Genomic DNA, 23,571 nt, shown 5'->3' on the forward strand with positions numbered 1-23,571 from the left:
TTCTCCCCCAACTTCTAAAGAAGAGATTTCGTGCCAATTATTTTTACAACAGCAGACAACTGTTCAAGACGATACTTCTCACCCCTCGCTCTCTTAAACAAGGAGGCAAGCACAGAGGGCCCAGCAGACTGCCACGGCTCCTTATCACAGGGCAGAAGAGGAGAGCGTCCCAGCTTTCCCAGTGCCGAGAGTCAGATCTTGATAGCTCTGCACATGAATTAGCAGTTCTGAGCATTGTGCCAGATGTCCTGTAACCCTGCAATAAAGTATGGCCATCTCTGCAACAGGCCACAGGCTTTGCACTGAATTTGCAAGGCCTCAGAACTGAGGCATCGATCTTGCCCCCTCTGAACTTTTCTTGGCCAGCCTTTAACTCTGTTTTGCTTGGTTTAGCCGTGACAGCAATTTTTCCAGTTGACTTGGTATTTATGGCTGCTTTGCTTTACTTTTTGTTACCTTTGTGTGGTACAGCTATAAGCATTTCTCATGTTTTTTTCTTTTTTTCTTTGTGTATTTTTTTATAGACAGCAGTAACAAGCGGTTATTCTACGTTGCATGAGTTATGAGTCTCATAACAAGACTCACATGAGAGGAACACAGGTCTCTAAGGACAGCAGAGGACTTGAGAAATTAAGACATAGGATATGGCTCAAAGGCACATTGGAAAACATACAAAAACGTCACCAATCAGATCCTAGAAAGAGAATGATGAAACTGTCAAGATGAGCATTACGCTGCTGACAGCGCAGGACTTCAGATGCTGACGGCTCACTCCAGCACCCCACCACTGCCAGAACAAACACTGACCTTTGGACCCAGAGGAGCAGTGGAAGGGCGAGCGCGACGCCAGAAGGATGTGTAGAAGTGAAGCATGTAGCAGTTTTAACTGCATTCTTTTTCTTTTTCTCTGACAATTCGGTTTGGACTAAATAATGATTTCAATTTTACAAACCATACATTGCTGGATTTACTTATATACGTGGCGTGCTTCCCCTCTGCCCACAAACAAGGTTTTAGGTGTAGCACCCACAGCCAAACCCACATTGCGAGAGCAAAGATTAAACCCAGCACCCCGCGGGGACGCCAAGAGCTGCGCTGCCTGCCCCGAGGCTGAGCCGAGCACTGCAAAGTGCAGGCAGCGACGGTGCAGCCCGTGCCAGCAGCAGCTTGTCTTGTTGTGAAACGCTGTAAACCAACCCAGATCCTCCACGCGAGCGGCGGCTCCCGAAGGTATCAAACCCAGCGGCTGTGCCAGGCAGGAACAGGAGGCGGTGCCAGGTGTAAGGGCTGCCACCAGCCTCCCCCTTGCTCGCTCCCTCCCGGGAGCATTTCAAATGCAGGGGAAGAGAAGCCAGTGCCTGGCACACCTCAGGTGCTGCAGCTTCGCGGCAGGTCTCTTGCTCCCAGGTCTCCGAGGACAATTTCCCTTTGTGCTGGCGCCTGGACACAAGTGACACCGGGACAGGGAAGGAGAGGAGCCTTCCAAGGACCTAGCTGGGAGGCTAATTGCCGGAGATAACCTGTCGTGAGGGAGTAACACGGGGGCCAACCGTGCTGTTTGGTGGGCCTTCAAGAGACACAGGGGAGCCCTACAGCAGCATTGTTACGCCCAGCTCATTTGTCATGTAGCAAATCCATCTGTCTGAGAGCTAAAAAGCTCCCGCTATTCTGAGACCTCAGAGTGCTGATCTCATATGAACCTGAATGGAGAACACTCTGGAAAATGCAATGCCTTCCCTCATGTCCACTCATCCACCGTTTGGGAGAACCACAAGATGCCTTAGTTGAAATAATAAACTATTTTTAGACCTGCTCCCCATTCATTGACAGTCCTCCCCCCGGGAACGTGTGTCAGCGTGGCCCAGAGCAGTCATTAGAGTCAGAAGAGCCTCCGACCAACTGAGCAAACAAGGCCACTGCCACCGGGATATTTTTCAAAGCTCCCCTCCTGTTTCAATAACCCTCTGGTTGCACCCGGGCCAGTTCCCCAGGAGAGTAATTCTGTTACAGGCCTGCAGCAAAAGCTCACCTTTCCTCCAGACTTAACGCTTCCAACTGGAGCACACTTTGTAAGGAAAGGGCACAGAGTTCTCACGCGCAGCCATACCACACACACGTATTGCATACATGCAAATGGAAGCAAGTGGGTTTATATGCACATACAGCTAACGTTTTCTCCCCGGTCTCTTTAGCACCATAACTCCTGGTCCCTAGATAACAATCCAGCTAACTCACTTTTATGTAGATGCCCTGCAGAACAGGCATTGCCTGCATTTATTTTACTGATAGGGAAACCGAGGGCCAAAGCAAAACCAAGAGACCACAGGCAGCAAATGCACAGCAGCCTCTGGCTCCTTTGACAAATTGGAGAGTTTAGCTCATGGTCTGCCCCTGCAAGATGGCAAAAGAAATTGAACTGTAAGGGGTACAGAGGCAGTGCTTCTTTAATAGGCTTCTCAATGCACCATGGGGACTGATGGCTTTGGAAACTGAAAAGCCATTCTGGACAGCCAGATCAAGGTTTGAATCTGAGTTTTTCTTCTTAAAAAGGAGATTTCTTAATTGCTGATAGTTGGTCTCAACAGTGATGTGGAAAAGTCACAACTGGTAATGTCATGTCCCCAGAAAGAAGCCAAACTCTATTCCTCTGTGTACTAGAGAATACCATCGGTAGACAAGCTATAGAGACATTGCACGTACTTCTGAAGCAACAGCTACTATTGCTGCCAAAAGAATGATCATTAGTCTCCAGGAATCCGTAGTCAGCCTTGGTTAGACACAAGTCCAAGTCAGACTGAAAGATTTTCATTATATTCAGCTGTGGCAAATCCCGGCTCAGCCGATTTTGGGACACAGAATCACATCTGCTGAGTCCTAACAGACATGACGCAGCTGCCACTAACAGCTCCAGGAAAAAAAAAAAAAAAAAAAAAGGCTTTAGATATGTCAGGAAACAAATGGTCTAAAGGTTTTCTTTAGCACCACCTGTGCTTTGGTGTTGCATGCACTTCCTGCCATGAAACAGAAGCAATGCTTCCCCTAACACCAAGCACCGCTGTGCTTCAGCCAGCCCTGTAAATTCCTCTCATCTGGGTGGCTGAAAGCTCCAGTTATAAAAACACACCCAGGTCAAGACATAATCCTACTGCTACCCATGGCAGGGGGAATTGCTACACTATTAAAATATTTGTGTGCTACAACAGAAGCAAGAAGCAGACACTTAAAAGAATGATGACTCGGGTTTGACACAGGGATTGTGCAAAGATAGAGAGGAAGTTAGATTTAGATCTTACCCATTGAAGGACGTTCCCCTTTCACCATTTGTTTTGTTTGCCTCCCTTTTGCTCTTCAGAAACTGAATCTACCCTTTTTCCATTTTGTTTTTCTTTTTTTAATCTGTTTCCTCTCCTATCCGTTTTTCTTAGAGGCAATGTTGCTCTTATGCCTGGTTCCAGCCCAGCAGGAAAAAACTACACTGCACAGCAGATGTTAACTGAAGAAAATGTTCTGGTTGAAGTATTTTTTTCCCCCAAACTTGGGTCCAGAACAAGAATTAGTTTTTAGCATACACTCACTCACTCCATGATAGCAGAATTGGAAGATACAGTGTGAATTCTTGTAAGCAAACAGTTAAGAGTTGTGGGTCACTTCAATATGACTATGGCATCATTTAATTTCATGTGCTTTAATTGCATATTGTAGGAGATGATTAGAAACTAATGCTGAAACCCAGGGTGTAATTACATATCTCCAATTATCTTACCAGCTGTTTGTTGAAGTTCTGCACACACTGCTCAAACTGCTCATCTTTCGTTTCATCTGCTTTCCCAAGCTTCTGAAGGACCTGCAGAAAGAGAGAAAAAAGATGGGAGACTTCAAACACAGATATAACAAAGCAAACGCAAAGAAACACTTGCAAGTTCTTGCTTATGAGGCTGAAAGAAGGAAGGTTAAAAAAGGTCTCCCTTATTTTTTTACTCAGAAATTCTGGAGTATTTCTCTGCACTGTCACAATCTGAAAAAGGACTTGCAGATGAATCAGAATGCACTCAGATCTCTAATACTCTGCTGTACGGAAGAGCACAACTGAAGTTTGCTCTTCACATGTCTAACGCTTTTTGCAAACAAGGCAACAGCGACCCAGTTACCAATCTCCTGGACCAACCAGAAACAAACCGCATCCCTCATATACCTCATGTTCTGTGGTTATGCTCATCCTGGTTCAACATGAGACTAGTCCAGACAGGCTGGGATTTTTGCTCCTGGAACAGCTGGAGTGTGCTGCCCTCAAACACATAAAGCTGTGCAGAGGCATCCTAAGAAAGAGAATATGGATGGAGCAGTGAACGTCCACCTTCTTTCCTCCTTTTCTCACTACGCACATGCTTAGCAGGAGCTGGCTGCTGAGAGCAACTGGGGACCTCGCACCACGAGTCTATGGGACACTCTGTGTCACATCCGAGTGTCAGCAGCCAGCCCTGTTCCTCTCACCACCTCTCAGCACAGCACAGCTCCCCACAGCCTGCAAAAAATCCTTATCAGACTACTTCCCTTATCACATTTCTCTTTTAATTATCTCTGTGCAGCTAAGTGGGTCGCTCCAGGGCTTTGAACAAAGCACTTCTTGGGCAGGAGGGCAGGTCCCATCCCAACAGGGCCAGACAAACCGCAGCTGCGGAGAAGGGCAGCAGTTACTTGCTGTGCCCCAAGCAACTCTAGCAGCAGGAAAACAAGAGGACGCACTACAGCTGGTTAAGCTTTATTAAAACACATTTGTTAATCAAAAATGAAACCTGATCATGCCCAAAAGAAAGCCTGGTCTTGCGGAACCAATAAAAATGCAGAAAAGCCTACCCAGTCCTCAGTCAGAGGAGACTCCGGGGAGCCAAAGGTGGGCAAGAAAGGGTGCTGCAGGAACACTTGGACAAGAAAGGGAGTGCTGTCTGGTGAGAGCGTGACTGCCAGAGAGGCAGAAAGCACGGGAAAGCAGAAGTCTCTCTTGCTCTGCTGAACACAGCAGGCCTTTATCCATAGATCTCAACTGCCATGTTCAGAGGACCCAGATGAAGGAGCAGGTGCAGGTTGTTGCCATCAGGTCTACAGGGAGGCCACTAGTAAGCGTCCCCAGCCCAGCCCCTCTGAGGGGCTGACTGCCAGGCAGCTGTGCCAGCCACCTAAACCAGCTTCTTCCAACTTCTTTTGCAACCTGTGGATCCTTTCAGAGAACACAAGGAGGGTTATCTTCCTGCAGAGCAGGGATCAGACTTGTACTTTCAATCCCCAAAACGGCACTGAGAAGGCCCATGAAATGGGATGCAACATTCACCTACTGGCCCACTCTCACCTTAATGCACAGGCAGGGTGGAGGATGTTTGTGTTATGTCTCTGAGGCTAATCTCAATTCCCCTCTCTCTCTATAAACACATTCCCCAGCTTACCCCTGCCTGCAGTAACTGCCTCTAAAGCTGCACACAGTAAATCAGCATAGCCATTCAGCTCATTAATCCCCTTTTTTAGGCTGGGATTGAATGTCCAGGAGAGAATCAATGATTTTCATTCTCCCCCTGTTCAGTGGCCTCTCTTCGAATCCAGGAGTCTTTGAGGTATTCATGTGGCAGTGAAGGATGAGGGGGAGACGCATGCGCATGAGGACTGCCCTGCTTGTGACTGAGGACTGAACCGAGGACCTCCAGCTAGAAGCACAGCTCTCTACAGCTCAAGTGACAGCAGCAAGCACTGCAGCTATGAATGACTGATGCGCTTGGTGAACTGTCTGCACAGCAGGATGCAGACAGCATGAGTATTCGCATCTTCCTCTCAAGACCCTGGCACACACGAGCTTGTTGGAGACTGGAAGAAAAGCAGCACAAGGTGGAGAGGCAGAGTCCTACACGTCAGCTACTGGTGCCTCCTTTGCTCACGTGCATGCCACAGGAACACCGCCCAGGCTACACATTTCTCTGCCATTCCAACAAGCGAGAAGGGTTCGATATGGCTTCATCTTCCCCAAGCGGCGTGGTGAGCCTCTTCTACTAAGGATGTTGCTCCAAGGCCCCGTGGTCAGCTGTACTCCCCTGGGCTACCAGATCCATTATGGAGCAAGAGTTTCCCACCCGCTGGGTGACTTTCTATATGTCTGGCACATGAAGAGAGCCATCACCCCAGAAGTGCCCAGCGGTAATTACCCAGCAAGAACAGTAGCAGCAAATTGCAAAGCAGAATGAAGTTCCCAATGTGAAGATCAAGAGAACTGATGTGGATATAAAGGAGCTTTTTTGTGGGGCAATACATCTGTCTGGCTAATCAGGAGATGTGATGTTTTCAGGCCTGCAGGGAAGGAGACTGTTTAACTCAGAGGAATCTGGAGTATGTTGCCAGAGGTCAAAGGTTTAGAGCAGCCTCTGTGCATCTATACCCACAGACCATTCATTGCGATGGCCTGCACTCCTGCTTCCCACATGTCCAAGAAGTTAATCTGCAGTTCCACTGCTCCCTAGGGGACAGGCACACTGAGTGCAGGGTCAGCTGGGAAGCTCTTGTACCACTGTGCTGAGGGGCTCTGCACTTGTCCTGCGAAACACTCGGCACTGGAATGGGCTCTTAACTCACAGGCTGGCTCTGCGGAAAAAGCTTCTGGTGCAACAGTGATGCTCAGCTGAGGAGCAGCTCTGAATGGGGGAAAAGGCAGCCTCATGCAGCCTGCTGTTTGCCTCATTACTTGCTATGATATAGCAGAGACATTTCTGCACTGCTCCACGGCACAGATTATGTTCTCCCACCACCCCCTCTCAAAAACAAATCTGCCTTGTACAACCAGCCCAGAAGTCAAATGTAAAAGTCACCTGAGCAGTGTAAAATGATGGCTCCACAAGGCTGGTCGTCAAACCTGCTCCCAGCTCTCCCAACAGCGCCACACCGGCAAGCTGCGCTAACGGATCCCTCTGGACCCCCTAAACCAGACAGGGATGGAGCAGATGGCCCTGGGTGTGCTGCTGACTGCAGGCATGCCTATTCTCTCTGCTAATAACCCGTGAGCTCACAGGACAACTCCCGTCCCCAGGCTGGTACGTGCCGTCATAGGTCAGGCTATTCCGGGTGAGCCACGGCTGCTCCCTCCCTTCCCCTGTGACGGTCTCTAATCCTCCAGCTCGTTGCAAAGCCAGATAAAGTTCGGATGGAAACTTCAGGCTCTTTGATAGCTATTAATGGAGCAGATTTACCAGGGTAGGAGTCAGAACCCCGCCGTGGCTCCCAAATCTCAGGGCGGATCAGGGATGGTGTGATCTGTCAGCTGCTGTCTGGAGGCAAACCACACTGGGCAGCGACATGGATCTGGCATTTAAAAGATTAAGCAGCAACCATGCCTCGGCTCCTTGGTCTGCCCTTGACCTGAGAAATCCTGACCCTGCATAAGGAAAGCGACCATTTCAAAAAGGTGGAAGATGAAAGCTCAGATGAAGGAGGGAATACTTTGCATGAATGAGGTGGCTTAACAACACGCATATAATAACAACACACCAATAAATCCAACTTGTGGATACCAAACGGAGATAAATCTCCATCTGAAACACCTGAATTTAGGCTGGTCTAGCCCTGATGAAGGGGGAGTCGCTAAGCCCACAACCAGAGAGGTTGAGTCCTGCACGACCACATCTTATTCCACATTATATCAGACGGGGTTGTCATCATACCTGAAGGACACGGCCCCTCTGCTCCTAAATCCCTCCAGCTCCTGACCTCTCCCTCCCTCACAAATGCCTCTGACTTCTGCTGTATCTGCCAACCCCAGCGCATTATCTTCAACTACCTACCAACTAGGCAAAGAGCCAGTAATACTGTGACTAATTTTGAACTCCAACAAGTTGGGATGTGCCAATGGGTCAACCAGCAACAGAACAAATAAATCTTCAACCTCAGGCCGTAGCCTGTTCTTCCATGGAAGACGCACGGAAAGCGGGGCAGAGAAAATCAGGATCCAAGTCAAAATGGAAAGAGCAAAGCCCCATAACTTAATAAGATACAAAGGGAATCGCACAAGCTTTTTAAGCCTGGTTTGTCCCTTGCCCCAGTGAGATGTGAGTTGCTCAGCGAAGGACGTGGGTTTTGTGCTCGGGGAGAGGAGCAGAAGCCCCCCGCCTGCCCCCCAGAGCAGGCCGCGCTGCTGCCTCAGCGCCTGCCTCTAGGCCCGGCGGGGGACAGCCCGGCCTGGCACAATCGAGTCTTTCTTTGGGACAATCGGACAAAGGAGGATGGGATGGACAGGAAGAAACTCCAAAGGTCTTAGCGCTGCATTTTAAATTGAGAGAATTATTCCCGGGGCTGAGCAATCAGCAAGATCACTGGAAAATGGGAAAGGGCAGCGTCACCCTTAGTGCAGACAGAGCAGCTCTTGTTCGCCTCTATTTGCTGGCAAAATTCAACAGATCCTGCAAAGACAGGACGTTGGGAAATCAGGGTTCAATACAGTGTTTTGTTAGAGACTTCCTGTATAACCTGGGAAATCCACGTCCAATGTCACTTCCATCCAGCTGAAAAGGGGAGCATTTGTTCAGCGGCGCACAGAGTGACCACAGTTATCCCCGGCATCCCCAGCTGGCAAATGGGAAGCAGAGGTACAGAGAGGTGGGGTGACCAGGGTTTTCAGTGCTCTTACGATTTCACAGGTGTCCCTCTCACTAAAGCCTATAAGAATTTGCATTTATTTGACGTATTCTAAACCAAAATACGGCTATATATATATATATATTTTAAAAATAATAATAATAAAATATAACAACAATAATTTCCTGGTCACACTGGATGTTCCGGGACTTCAACAACAGCAATATAAAAAATTTGCTAACAGTGACGAACTTAAAGCATTCAAATAGACGGGACTGAATGGAGATTCTTTGCTAATGGCAGACTTCCAGAAAAATTAGACAACCGTCTAAGGTGTGATTTAAGCAGGTCTGCATCCACTCTGAACAGGGGAAGGATCTTGTAAGGCTCTTTCAGAGGTAGTTTCCAAATCCTGAAGATGACAGCAACAGAAGGTTAATCGCCTGGTCTCTGAATATCCACTCCAAGACCTCACTCCTTCTTCCGTCAGAATTCAGTCAGAAATGCAATATACATCCAAACGTGACTAAAGAATAATGGCAAATATGGCTAATCATCAAAGAAATCTAAGTCTCTGTCACCTTCCCTAAATGGCACTACACTGCAAAATATCCCATAGGAGCAAGAGTCACACTGCACTGCTTTCAAGGCTCATCTCAAATATCTGCCTCTGACAGCTACTAAGGAGCAGTCTCACCATGACCTGCACCTTCAGGAAACACCTCTCGAGTTTAACGTGACTCACTCCAGTTTAAACTCAAGTTTAATATTACTCATGTCATATTGGGTTGCCTTACAAGGTTTATCCTCTTTGCTCACTCTACAGCCAATAAGAAAAAAATCCAGGAACTCCACTTTCTCATTCTGAATTATTTCCTGGAGAAACCTGCTGCCCCAGAACAGGCTCAGAGACAGTTCAAGGCAACAACTTTCACCAGACTGAAGTTAGCATCTGAAGGATATAACCGTGTGTTTCTGATCTCTGCATGCCAGGTGTAAAGTGAGATGTAGAAATTCACACAGCAGGTATAGGACTTTTTTTGAAGTCTCGTGGCTGGAAATGACGGTCCACTTACCCTTAAGGCAGTGAGTAACATCCCCAAGAAAGGGGTACACAAAGGACCTGCCCTACTTTTGTGGCTGCACATTGCACCATCCTGATGTAAGAACACCTGCTTTATTTCAGCATTTTCCTTTCAATACTCTGCTGAAAACTTTATTATTTTTTTTCTTTTGGTGAACCATAAGAAGGGGATTGCTTGGCTTCAGCAATTTTTTCTAATGCAGCTGCAACCCTCCATCCAAACTCAGAGGCTTTAACTGAAGGAACTGCAGGGCACAAGCCTGTAGTGATAGCCCTCTGAGGATAAGCTGTTCCTAACTGCATCATGCACTTCACCCAAGACCTCAAGCAAATCAAAATTACTCTGCTCAGCTTCTCCCTATGGGATGAGGCAGCTAGTACCCATCGTAAAAGGATGCACAGGCTCAGCTAGCTGCTGCACTGGAACATCTCACAATGCTTATAAACAAAAGCAGGAAGATGTAGAAACTTGTTAATCAACAGTACTACAGGGAGGATATTATGTTTTCTTACAGTAACAGCACCACAAGAGATGTTTTGTATTTCATTCTCTGTTCTGTAAAGGTCCTTAGACTACTTCACAGTATTTGTTATGAAGACTAATTGGAGCAAGCTCATGAAACCTGTCACTCTTAAGACGCTTCCTCCAATGCTTGGCTCCCTTTGGGGGATGCGGATGCTTTTCTCAAGTTACATGATAGTGATGTGAATCCCTTGGTCAGTCATAGCACTCATTGTTCACATCATTATCAAGCGTCCTAAGACTGCAGGTAAACTCAACGAGAACTGGGCCAAACCCTCAGACCTGTTCAGCCCAAGCACAGGACAGCTAGCCAATCTAGCAGATCTCAGCTCTTCCTGCACTTGGAGCTCCAGAAGCTGTCTCACACACTGTGTCAGGAGAATTGCTGTCTCACTCTCTAAGTCAAAATTGCCATGTGAATGGGCAGAGCTCTGAGCACAAGGTAAAAGTCTTCCTAGACCTGTGGCCAGAACCTCTAACTCATCTTCTGCACAGGGAAAAGAGGCAGGAGGATTTTCATTACCCAGGTTACCCAATCCTCTATTCGTTTTACTCTTTCAGCATCTGCAATTATACTGCTTGCCACATTCCCCATCCCAGCAAGACAAACATCTCTGAGGAGCAGCATAAATGGTTTCTTTGTTTTTGAAGCCTGCAGCACGTTCCCCCAGCCCCACTGCTGCCACACTTATCGTACTCAATTCTTTCTGAAGAAGGTAGTAAGTACTTTACTTTCAATTCCAACCTGTGATCAAATCACTTTTCTAAATCGGGCTTTGACATTTCCCTGCCTTAATGTCACTCACTCTGGAAAGCCTTGGTTACCAGGATCTGCTAACGTCTCCAGCTATTATATCGTCAACGTACAAATTAATGGAAGAAAGTACGAAGGAAGAAAAAGGAGCAGCACAACAGGATAGGCTAAAAGCCCCACACTTGGCTGGCACAAACTTCGTTGCAAAAGCCCTCCCTCTTAGAGGAAGATGTCTGTTGAGGACCACAGTCTCCTGACACAGCATTTTCCTCCAGAAGCTGACATTTCCATTTTCAGAGAGAGCAAGTGTGGTGAATCCAGCAGACAGAAGTAACACTCACCAGCCTCATTCTGCTTCCTGCTCCCCCAAATCAGGAGAACAATTCCAGAAACGCTGATCTTGGATATTTATCCAGGTTGGAAGCTTCTCCTCCACCACGAAAAATAATGATATTCTGCCCAAGCAGCCTTTCCACATTACCTACAAGACAGGCAGTACCTTTTTGCAAGGCCAAGTCGTGTTATTCAAGCTGTAAAGTGCAACTGCTCCCAACATCACAGGTGAGACCTGAGGTTCTGTATGAAGGGACTCTCCCTCTAAGATAAAAATCTGTGTGCTGTAAAAGTTCACCACTATGAGGGTGCCCGTGTCGCTCAAGTATTCTGAATACGCATATATTCACATGCATATATTTCTGTATAACTCACACTTTAGGCACCTAACCCTTCTGAACCACCGTAGGTAGCTACTTAAAGATGATGCTGGAGAAGAAGCAGTTCAGAGAGCTGCTGCACGTATGAGTTTAGTAAGCCCACAGACTGTATTTGCTGCACTGAAGAAGGCATTTATTAGCGTGAACCTGAGAAAGGTTATGCAAGCTGTTATGGAAGACAAAGCCATCAATATTCCAGCTTGCTATGCAGAATAATGCCGACTTAACACTCAGAGCATTTTTACATGTTTATTTTCTCCAGACGGTCTGCAGATTTCAGAAAGACAAATCCCTCCAAAAGATTGCAGAACCTGGCAAATCCTCATGATCTAGGAACGAGCAGTCATATACTGCAAACATGAATTTAAGAGCCCTCTAAGAAGTCTGAAATCTCCCATCTCCTAATATCTAACAAGTCTATTCTCCCCTTTTCTTTGCATGCAATTATGGGCTGCTGCTTTGGGGAATCCTAAGAGCCCACCTGCTGAGAGGTCTGAGCACTGGAAATCAGTTAGTCGTCTGTGGTTTGCGCACTTAAAATATAAACCAAGACACGCCTGCAACTTGCATTTTTAGCTATAACCCACTAGAGAGCTGTTTTTTTTTTTTTGTCAAGAAGCAGGGTGTTTCCAAAATAGCTGTCTGCTGACTGATTTCCATGATCCTTCTCTCTAGGCGTAGGCTGGAGTACCTCTTTGTTTCTTTAATCTACCACACCGCCTGGAGCAACAAGCCAACAGCTTCTATCTCATCTTTCTCTGAAAGCTTCGTGCTTACAGCTGCAGTATCTCGCAGGCTACTGCAGCATAGTCCGTTTTATCCTCCCATCTTTGACCATACAAGTACAGCATATCCATTGCTATTTGGCAAGCGTTACACAAGTAGGGAAGAAGCCAAGGTTAAAGCTATCAGCTACACGTCCTGCCTCCAGTGGCCAAGCACTCCCTGCAACGCTTCAGTTTCCTACAGCCACTCGGCGAACAAGCTTGCGTTACGTTAGAAGCATCTGATCAGTGAAAACATGCACAGAGACTTCTGAAATTTTGCTTTTATTACAATAAATATGGGTTAAAGGAGCAGTGTAGCATTCAGAATTACGGAGGCATTTTTTGCTTTGAAGCAGAAGGTCATTACTGATCTAGTCCTCTTCTTATCCTCAGGAACCTGAACTAACAAACAGTTTATTCTGCCCCTCTTCTATAGGTTCTCACATGCTGGCATCCAGATCGCTTGATGAGAGCAGTGCAGACACCCAGCCAGCACACCACCAATTCCCACAACACTGGGCTACGATGTCTAACCCTCGGCAAGTTTGATGGATTAATTCTCAGCTTTCCGCAGACCAGCGGTGGGACTCCTTCTCCAAGGCACGGAATCGGTTCCGAAACCAAAAGGCACAGGAAATACCACACGGTTAATCTGTGCTAATTCCAGACTCATACAGACTCATTAGAGAAAGAGATAAAGATGACATTCAACTGTAAGCAAAGCCCAGGGGCTCAGTCAATTTCTGTGGCATCTGCTCTGGCAAAAAGCCTGTAAATAACAAGGTCTTTGAAGAAACGGGCAAGTTCTATAGGCACTCCCTTGCTTTTATTAGGGAAAAATGTTGTTCATAGTACTTTTGAGTGGATCTAGCTACATTTTTAAGCAAAACCAAAACAAGCAAACAAAAAAACAGAGCCTAAAACACAAACCCTCACATCCTCCCAATACCACTGGGATATATTTAATAACTACACCATGAACTTATTTTTCACCTAAAATGCTGCATGACTTTCAAAAAAAATTACTTTATGAACAGAATTGCTCCCCTAACAGTAGGACGTCCTATACATATGTATTTTTTTTTAATAACTGTCCTAGGAAATCCTTGCAAGGAACATTAAAATTGATAACATGGAAGCCTTCTTTTATGAGAGACCCTGCAGTACCACTCTATCAGTGGTTAACTGTGAAATGACGTTTCTCAGAAATCAGGTTCTGCTGATCAACAGGCCTGACATCAGGTACGCTACAAACTAGGTGCTACTGGATGGTGGAAGTGGGGAGAGTTGAGCCCCCTCACACCTCCCCGGCCTGCCCTCATCAGGCACGGATTTACAGGCAGCGGGACATGGGGAAGCTCTGCCCTTGCTTCCAGCCACGTATGTGCACCCGCAGCAGGTGATGACACCGGAGTTCAGCTGCTCTCTTTTCCCAGCTGGCCACAGCTACGCCTCAAGTGCCTTTTCCACATGTGGCAGAAGGTATGAAGGCCAAGCTGGAGAGCCCAGCTCAGCTCCTTTGATTGTGGGGAGGCCCCAGCTGACAATGTTACCTCAGAAAGGGTGCTGTGCAGCAGCTCTGCCGCGCCTGCACTAAGCAATAGGGTTTGCTGAACACCCGTATCTGTGAGTCTGGCACACGAAGACATTTTAGCATTAAAAAGGCAACTCAGAGTGATTTATTATTTTTTTTAAGAGGAGCAGAAAAGTGAGAGTTCCTTCACATGCTAGAGCAGCGCGAAGTTTGCAGAATCCTTACGCAGGGCACAGGACACAGCAATCCAACGAAAGCAGTTTGCCTTGCTCATCCTCCCCTCTCAAACTTTCACGTCAAGACCTCCCAACCAAGTCAAAACATTAAGTGCTCCTAACTATCAGCCCAGTCGCTTCTGTCCTTCATGCAGTTTCCAGTTCTCAGATAACCACGTCTGATTTGAGCTCAGCAGCTTTTATTTTTGACAGCGGTCTCAGAGCTCAGTTACCAGCCCTGGACAAGCAGCCTCTCTGCTCAGCTCTGGGCTGGAAAGGTGTCGACAGCCGCTGAATATATTACACACAAGTGGATGTGAGCTGTCACTCCCAAAGGAGAAGGAAAAGGCAGACTGAGGAAACTTTTTCACTGTAAATCAACTGGGGGGCTGTCTGTTAAAAGAACTTCGGACCACTTTTGTTCCTGCGGTGCACCGTACATTCATCAGCTTTAAGAATAGGGCCAGGAAACAATACGGAGCGATTGTTTAAAACTGCTGCAGAAGATCTCCAGGAGAGCATAAAGGAGGTGTGCTGCTACCTGGAAATGGCTCCAAGAATCTCTCTTTATTCTGATGGGGAATGAAGAGAAAGCTTCCCATCCCATCTTCCTCCTAGACAGGTGGTACCAATCTACTGCTCATGTCTTCACAGGTGTCACAGAATGGCTAGAGATTTCAGCACTACTCCATGATTAGCTATTGAAATAATAAGATACTTCAGGTCGGCAGAGATCTGCATCTTTCGTGTCTCCCTCTCACCCACACCTATGCATCATGACCCAGAAAATCCTGAATCCAGGCAGCAAGTGGCTGATTGCAGCATCAGTGCAGCTGCAGGCTTGGTCTGCCTGCAGCGTTACCCATCGTATGCAGCCTCATGGCAGGAGGCCCTTCTTGTTCCCGAGGTTTGATTGCAGTGGGATCCTGACCTGTCACCGAACCCCTCTGCGTAAGTCGCTGTTAGCGCTGTCCGAACTCACAGGTGAAGTCTCCAGGGTCACTGCTGAAACATTCACAATATTCACAAGGTATTAAGATCCACCAGCCTCCAGAGTCCACTTTTCCTCATAATCCCAAGGGACTATAACGTGCAAATCCTTCATGCATCTAATGGAGAATATAGCATCTAGCCAACAAGGATAAACCTAAAATGCAGTTATTTCTGTTTGGGTTGTATGACCTCCTGCCACATCAGGCCTTGGAGAAGACAGCATCAGAAGTCACGCCCCTAAAAGAAGGAAGGCTCACCAAGGGTCTGTGATAGGAAACAAAACCGTTCCCTTCCAGAACATTCATCTGAAATAGGCTTTTAACCAACAGCGACTGAACGCTCTGCCCCCTCAGGCACCATTCAACAGCATAAAGCTACAGAGAAGCTCAGGACACCTCTTGCTCGGCCATCACTGGATGAGGATCTGATTTCTCATCTGCACAGACCTTCAGCACTGGCGGCCTGAACAGGACAGGTTTCCCCGACAGTGCTCGTCCCTCAAGGCCGGGCTGAGGAGCGCCTTGCTGGCCCTGTTCTGGGCTCGTCTGCTGCAAGGGAAAGGAAGGAGCAGGGCTTGGGCTTGGTTTTTGCTGGTAGCGGGTTGGAGTTTTTCCTTCCTCTCTGAGGAGACATTCACTAAGAAGAGAAGCTTTGAAGGAATAAGATGGATGCATGGAAAGGCACGAAGTCTCAGCAGTCAGCTATGTTCAAATGCTATTTTCAGATGACTTACGGACATACACCCACAATACATGTCATTAGCTGGGCACAGCTGGGGCTGAGGCTACCAGCCAGCTCCAAGTGCAGCTTGCCCCCCAAAAATGGAGAACACTCTATCCGACAGCCCTATAGTTACGAATATTTACCACATATTTCATGACAGCAAAACAAAAAAAGTGTCCAAGTAGGTAATAACCCCCAACACCTGGGTATCTCAAACAAGGATCCACAGCAACCAGACCAGGAAAACCCATGCAAGTTGAACGCTTCCTCCTTTCAGATCCTAGCCACGGTTTGAAACTCGTGTTTCCTTTTTATTTGCAGAGGTCCCTCTCCTGCTTTATCATCTTATTAAGCACACGCATGCAGACAAACACAGAAATCACCATCTAAACTTAGAGCGGAGAAGTCAGCTCCGCTGTAAATGTCACCAGGTTTAAGCCACGGCTGGGAGGAGAGCAAGTTTGTGTCACTGTCAGTCAAAAGTCACGCAGAGACATATTGCTGTATCAAACACCATTGTCAGCTGTCTCCTCCAAAGCAAATGCAGAGTCTATTCTCAGAGCCCGTGAGTCCTTGCTGTGGCCATTAATAACCAGGGGGGGGGCTGTCAGCAGCCTGCAACCCTCCCCAGACCGCCACTTCACATTACAGCCTCGCTCAGAAAGACTGAAAACTGTGCGTGGACTCACATCGCTCCTGGAAGATGAAAACATTTTCTGTGTGAATCGATGCACCTGCCTCTGGGCTGCAGAACGCTACCCAGGGGCGGACGGAGCCGAGCCTGAATTCAGCTTCCTGGCTTCACTCGCTCAGACGTGTACCACAGAGAACTGACATTTGATTTTCACCTCCTCCCCACAAACCGCATCCTATTACAGAGTGGGAGAGAAGCAGGCCTGCACCTGCAGCCCTTAATCTCTCAAAAGGGCTCTCAGAGAATATCTGATACGTTCGGAAGCAGACGGATTCGCAGTGACCTGGGAGCAAACTCCACCGCTTTTGGCTAAACGATTCCACGCTCATGTGTGCTTGCAGACAAAACCCGGCCCCCTCCCTTTCGTTTGCATTGCAAACATGCAAGGTGCAGAGAAGGGGAAGTCTTGTTATACATGAAGGAGCTCAGATTTCCAATACAGACCTTTTAAAGCAGAGCAGAAATAGCTCATGGAGAAGAAGCTGGGTAACTGAAAAGCAGATGTGATTTTGGCCTTCTGCAAAGGTGAGCAGTAGCTAACGGAGGGGAGGTAAATCCCTCCCCTTTTCTCTACGTGTGTGCATCACAACCTACAGCCATCCGCACCTGAGCACTCCTTGCCCACCACATTAATAATCTTCCTGTGTAGCCAGCATTTGAAAATCACCCACTAAAAAGCACCCGCGTGTCTACAGGTGGCACAGTCACTCCTGCAATCCTTCCGTCGTCGCGTACGGCTGATACACGTATCAGGCAGAGTCGTGAAGGTTGTTATGACACCCACAGGCTCGAGTGATGCCACCCAGCTCCTCTCTCCCGGCCTCTCTGGCTCTGATCTCTCTGTTCCCCACCCTCACACACTTCTATTACACCCGAGTCCCGCCACGGGTTACAACCAGCACAGAGATGAGCGATCCCAGCTCCTGCAAAGGAAGCGAGCATGCACCTCTCGCCCTGCCGCCACGGATGATTTAGCGCTTCGCGTGCTTTCAGAAGAGGTTCGAGGAGGTTTTTGGAAATTTGGGGTAAACAAGCATCTGGGCTTCTTCATCTTCTCCTGCAGCAGTCGTGCAAATTAACTCTCCTTTAAACCTCTTGAGCTGTTATGAAGCAGACCCATAAACTTATCACAGCCAGATAATAAACAAAAGGGGAGAAATTAAGAGTTGCAGGGAGGCTACGCTGCCTTGCCAGACATTATTAACTCCAGCCACATTCTCATTAACAAGCCAGGATCTCCACTTTTAAAATGCAACTCCCCTTCCCATGCCATCACACTACTTGGTAAGATAAAGCCTCCTGGTATTTATTTACACAGGTTACTGTTTCTCATTAAATAAAAAACGGGGAATAATTTTGCTTCAGCACAGCCAAAGTTCCAGAACATTTTCAAGACGACAAGAAATTTATATTTGCAGGGTGGCTCTAATGTGTTTTTTTTTTTTAAGTGTGCCAGTTGCCTTGTTTACAGGAAGCTTGGAATGGAAATAAAGGTGGTGTCCTACGGCTGCATCCCAGTCTGTGCCTACAACAGGGACAAACTGCTGTGCACACCACACTTGTAGCATAATCACGGAGGTAGTTAACAGAAAGGGGAACGTCTGTGCTGCAACACACACTCCTTTAGCACAGATTTCTTTTATTGTGGGGATTCACCTACTTATTAATACTGTAAAACATTAAGTCTTCATGTTGGAACAATCACGAGCTCAATCAGTCATTGCAACTGGGAAGTACGTGAGTGAAAACAGCCCCAAGGCTCAGAAAGGAATTTGCCTTCCAGAAGAAAATCTGGTGTACCCTGTCGCTTCAGCAGTGCCCTCCGTTTCACCCTCGCACCTGAAGCTCAGGGCACAGGGCTTTGCCCAACCACCTCGGGGTTCATCGCAGAGCTGAGGAGAAAGCATTGCTTTCGCTCCCACCAAAAACTTCAGCAACCAAGTCCTTTTCATGGTTTCTTTACGAGAATTTTCAGCTTGATTTAAAAAAAAAAAAAAAAAGAAAAAACACACAATAAAACAACCTTCCAAAGCTTTGTTTTGCTTGAAGTTGAGAGTTGAGTGACAAAAGAAGCGTTTGCTGTAGGAAGACCCGATTTTGTCAAAGTTTTCAGCCACACTGTCATAATAACAAAGGTGCTTTCGTACCAACCCAGTTAACACCACATTAAAGACCACCTGACTTGTTCTGAGTCATTCGGTGCTAACCTTGTTACACAGGCTAGCAAGAAAGTCAAAAATGTCTGTCCAGAGCCTAGAGGCCTGGCTGACCTTCTGCGGTTAAGGCACGCCTGTGTCCATGGCCAGCAGCCCCCACGGGAAGGAGAAGGCCCCAGCTGCAGCCGGTTGCTTTCATCCCCTCTTGCTTGTTTGCAAGGGTTACCAGCAAGCAGCCAAGCGCGAGCCCAGGTAAAACTCAGGGCCACTGCTGGACCACAGCAGGACACGTTAAGTCTGAGGTTACGCAGGCTGCAAACCCTTTTTACGCTGCGTTCAGGAAGAGCAGGGTGTTCTCACACCTACAGACCTTCGTGATCGGCTCGGTGCTACGAAGCTGCCCCACAGCAGACGAGCCGACTTGTCCCAGTACCCAACGAGTGCCCTACGAGCTCGCTGCCTGCCCAGGACCCAGGTGCCAGGAGCTGCCCCCACAAAACATCACTTAAAACTCTCAGGCACACAACCAGCACCTGAACCGGCGAATCCCACCCCACGGCTAAGAACATTCACGGCCATTTCAATTTCTTTTCCCATTCCAGGTGTTCAAAGTGACACACAAGCGGCTCCTTGCACCACACTGGATGACCAAGAAGGACGCAGGTAAGCATGGGACCTACTTTAGAAGTCAGACCAAGGGACCTGCCGATAACAGTCTCTGGTCCTGGCCTCAGCCTGCAGCAATACGGACAGCCCTGTCTCAGCCACCCACAGAGCCGTGTTAGCTCTACTGGGAGGCTGGACAGACTCCTCCTTTTTTTCCAGTGCTGCCACAATACACGATGGTGCTGTAGGAAAACACGAGGGCCTGGCTATGTGCGTGGGAACAGGAGCAAACTTGGCAGGCTAGACTCCTCACCTCGGACTTGATTTGACATTACAAGCACAACCACTAACTGGTCAGGCTACGCCTTGAGAAGCTGAGCTATATTCTGCGCCGACGACGAAAAGCCAGTTCACACCGCAGCGACAAAGGCACCAGGCTGTGATCTTGAGGTAGATTCACTAGTGGAGCTTTTAAAACGCCTGTACGCCATTCAGCTAGCTCCACCGTCGCTCTGGGAGGCACACACCGTCACTGTCACAAAGCTGTGTGTGAAATCCGAACAGCAAGAAAGGAACACTCAAGCTTTTGTGCTGTTGCTGTACGGGATGCATTTAAAATACCTTTTTAAAAGCTAACAGCACAGGTAATCTGTTCTAAAACCTGCGTAATTTAAACACCAACTGTCTGCAGACAGCCAAGTACAACTTCGGGCAACAATCGTTGTCCCAAACAGCTTCTGGAAAAGCTTCTGCCTGTGCAATGGGGAGAAACATGTTTGAAAATCCACAAGTCACCATTTTAAATGCACATTATTCCAGATTATTATCTGCAAGTTAGTTTGTCCTTTCTCGTCCCACAAGTTAAATACAGCAGGGTGGTTTTTTTCCCCACTTGTCCAGCTCCCTGCAGCAGATTTGGCCCATTGTTAAGGTTAGATCTCCTTTTTGCTTTGACACAACCAGCCTTATCCTGGTGGTTCCCCACTCAGCGCCTGTTCTTGCTGCTGCTGAAGTCAGGATAAAGGCCGAACCAGCAAAAGAAGGGAACCCAGATTTCAGTGCCAGGAGTGATTTAAGGTTTTGTTCAGCTACTCAGAAAACTAAGCTCCCAGAGAACAAACCCCACAGAGCCGAGTCCAGATCTGTGCTGAAGGGGAGCAGGGAGGGCAGTGACGAACAGATCAAACGGGGCACAAACAGCGGCAGATGATCTGGCTTTCCAGGAAGCACACAAAGTTGCTACAGCCGACACACAGGAATCACAGAATCGCAGAATCGTTAGGGTTGGAAAAGACCTCCTAGATCATCTGGTCCAACCATCCCCCTACTACCAACGTCACCCACTAAGCCATGTCCCTAAGCACCAGGTCCAACCTTTCCTTGAACACCCCCAGGGACGGTGACTCCACCACCTCCCAGGGCAACCCGTCCCAATGCCTGACTGCTCCTTCTGAGAAGAAATGTCTCCTCGTTTCCAGCCTACACCTCCCCGGTGAACGTCCTTCTTGGCAGCGACAAGGAGAGGAACGAGGGGAGCGGCCGGTGCACAGAAATCTCACGGCTCTGGCACCCACATCACAGCAGGCACTTCAGCTTTACCCATGTTTGAATGGGACCGTGACAAACCCTCACCACCACAGCGGGCTTCTAGTGGCTCTGCACTGCCTGGTTCGGGGTCACCAGATTTTAAGCAAGGGGGAGTGCAGGTAGTAAGCCAAGTACGTCCCGGAGTACAGAGGACATGTGAAAGGCACATTGTCAGCATTCATCTAACACCTTCAGAGGGGAAAGAGCCCCAGAGAGGTTTCAGACCATCACTACCAACAGATCTGCTGCATCAGGTGGTGAGCACCACAGAACTGGGCCCAGAGGGCTCCAGATGCAGGAGGCAGCGCTAGGAGCCACGTTTGAGTCTGAGCTCGCTCTGCAACAACCATACTAGGTTTTGGGGTGGGGGTTCAACCCTTCTCAGTTTGCAACCCTTAAAAACATTTCCCCATGAGGGCACAAACCCTCCACAAGCTTCCCATACAGCTATTTGTTGGGCAAAGAAAAGCCCAACTTGAGCAACATTTCACAAATCCCTTAACGAAAAAAAAAAATCAACCATCCAACAGCAGGAACTGCGAACTGCAGCCTCTCCATCCCTTGGTGTCTCTGCTACAACACCAGCAAGCGAGCAGGAGGGATGAACTCAGCTGGTGCATAGGGATAATCCCCTCAGACACAAAACGTGTTAGCTTGCATTCTTCACACGCCCAGGGAAGCAGCATTCCCCTTCTGTTGGGTTTCCATGGGTAGTAAGAGGAGGGAGGAAAACACATGGATAGTGAGCTAACGTTAAAGTCACGAGACACATTACAAGAGAGGGGAACCCAGGAAAGCGCACTCCCACTCTCCAGCACTCCTCTACCATAGGGGAGTTTTTCCAAAGCACGCGGAGCTCCTTAACGTTCACCTGGCATCAACACGGAGCGAGAAGTACAGGAATGGTCTGGGAGAAACAATCCTTCCCCATCCGTGCTGCAGAAGGCACCAAGAGCTACGAGAGCCGGCCTGACAAGGCCTGGAGAATCACCCAGCAATGCCCACGGAAGGGAGGCCTCCACTAACTCCTACCCAGAGGGTAAAGGGAGCTTTCCAGAGCACACTCGCTCAGTATCTAAAAGGGCAGAAAGCACAGGGAGCTAACCAGGCAGTAAGGCCAGAAGATCACGGGATAAAGTTACGGATTTGATAATTAAGGTAGGAGAATACCGCATGACTTTCAGTGTGCGACCTGCAGACTCCAAGGCCCACAGAGAAGAACCACGGAAAGCAAGCTGCATGTCTGACATTTAATGAGAAGACCAAACCTCTGGAAAAGAAAATTAAGGGCCCCACAATTCAAGAAAAAGTTTGAAACCCTGCTCTAGTCCATCTCTCAGGGGCAGGTTTGAGACATTTTCACGAAGCACATTCCTCTTTATTTTAAAAGGCAGGGAGGGAGGGAACGCAAAGAACCCCAGCGGTAGGAAGCTTTATTTCCACAAACCTTCCAGAGGTCTGTTTTCTTACCGTTCCTGGGAAAAAGCTGGGGGGAAAACGAGCAACCTCCCTTCCTTGATCCCCCAACACAGCTACTCGAGGTATCTGAACACGACCCAGCCTGCTTACGCGCCCCGTAGCGCCCTGCAGCCAGCACTGACCTGCAGGCACTGTGGCCATGAGGGGCGAAGACGTTCCTCCCTCAGCACGCGGGGCGTCACCAGCAGGATGTGTGCTGGCCCACGCAGATGTCTTCCCGGCACAGTCACATCAGCCTCCTGGGCACCTCCTATATGCTAATTTTGGCCTGGCGTGACTTTAATAGAAATGAATCATGACAGCAACCAGCAAGAGCTCCATGGCTGCTGCTATCCACACTGGTAAATCACGAAAACGAACGCCGCACGTACACACTGCTCCGTGCCTTCGCTCCCGCGAGGCAAGCGCCATCACCTAAATATTTCTACTGTCACCTGCGAGAAAGAGGTGCAGGCACTGAGGCTACTGCCAACAGCAGCTGCCTGGTTCCACAGCCATACTGGATGATGCTGCAGGTATCTGCTTGGCATGCAAGACAGCCTTTCACAGATTAAACAGAAGCTTTTGATATCTCGTTACCAAGAGATGTGCTCTGCCACCTCCCTTCCCCAGGGAGCCAGCCACGGACACAGCATAAAGCCTCCCCGATGGACCTGCCGCAGGTCTCACTTCCCCCTCCTCAAACAGCCCCGCGACTGCAACCAAGCGAGGAGGGGAACCAGAGAGCTCCCACCAAGGAGAACAGAAAACCAAGCAGGGAGGAGAGTTTTTTGTACCAGTTGGGTGTTCCTCAGCTTGTGCCCCTGCTCCCGAGCTGCCGCTCAACCTCTTCCCCCCCAGCAACCACTGCATGTGGGTATTAGTGCTGCATGGCAGCATTAGTGCTGCATGCCCTGCAAAAGTATTAAATGCTAGGACTGCTTGAACAATGACAAGTTTTAGGTAAAAAAAAAAAAAAAAATTAGCTGTATAAAGCATCTTTGACAGTGATGATAGAAGAGATCAGAGAACAAAGGTTGCCCAGAGAAGCTGTGGCTGCCCCGTCCCTGGAAGTGTTCAAGGCCAGGCTGGATAGGGCTTTGAGCAACCTGGTCTAGTGGGAGGTGTCCCTGCCCATGGCAGGGGTGTGGAATTGGATGATC

The 23,571-nt window shown here is 48.3% G+C and overlaps 1 protein-coding gene across 10 annotated transcripts in view; it reads right to left on the reverse strand.

The window, feature by feature from the left end:
* The window catches only part of BIN1 (bridging integrator 1), a 94,467-nt gene that overhangs the window by 51,654 nt on the left and 19,242 nt on the right, over positions 1-23,571 (reverse strand). For 8 of the 10 annotated variants that reach the window (XM_080600803.1, XM_080600805.1, XM_080600812.1 and 5 more), the window contains exon 2: positions 3,764-3,844. In XM_080600803.1, the coding sequence (XP_080456929.1) occupies positions 3,764-3,844 (81 nt within the window). Of the gene's footprint in view, positions 1-3,763; positions 3,845-4,192; positions 5,850-23,571 lie in introns of those variants that run through there. The other 2 variants (XM_080600807.1, XM_080600808.1) reach the window with 2 other exon arrangements.

This window comes from Anser brachyrhynchus, assembly GCF_964034855.1.
Source record: "Anser brachyrhynchus genome assembly, chromosome: 7".
Lineage (NCBI taxonomy): Eukaryota > Metazoa > Chordata > Aves > Anseriformes > Anatidae > Anser > Anser brachyrhynchus.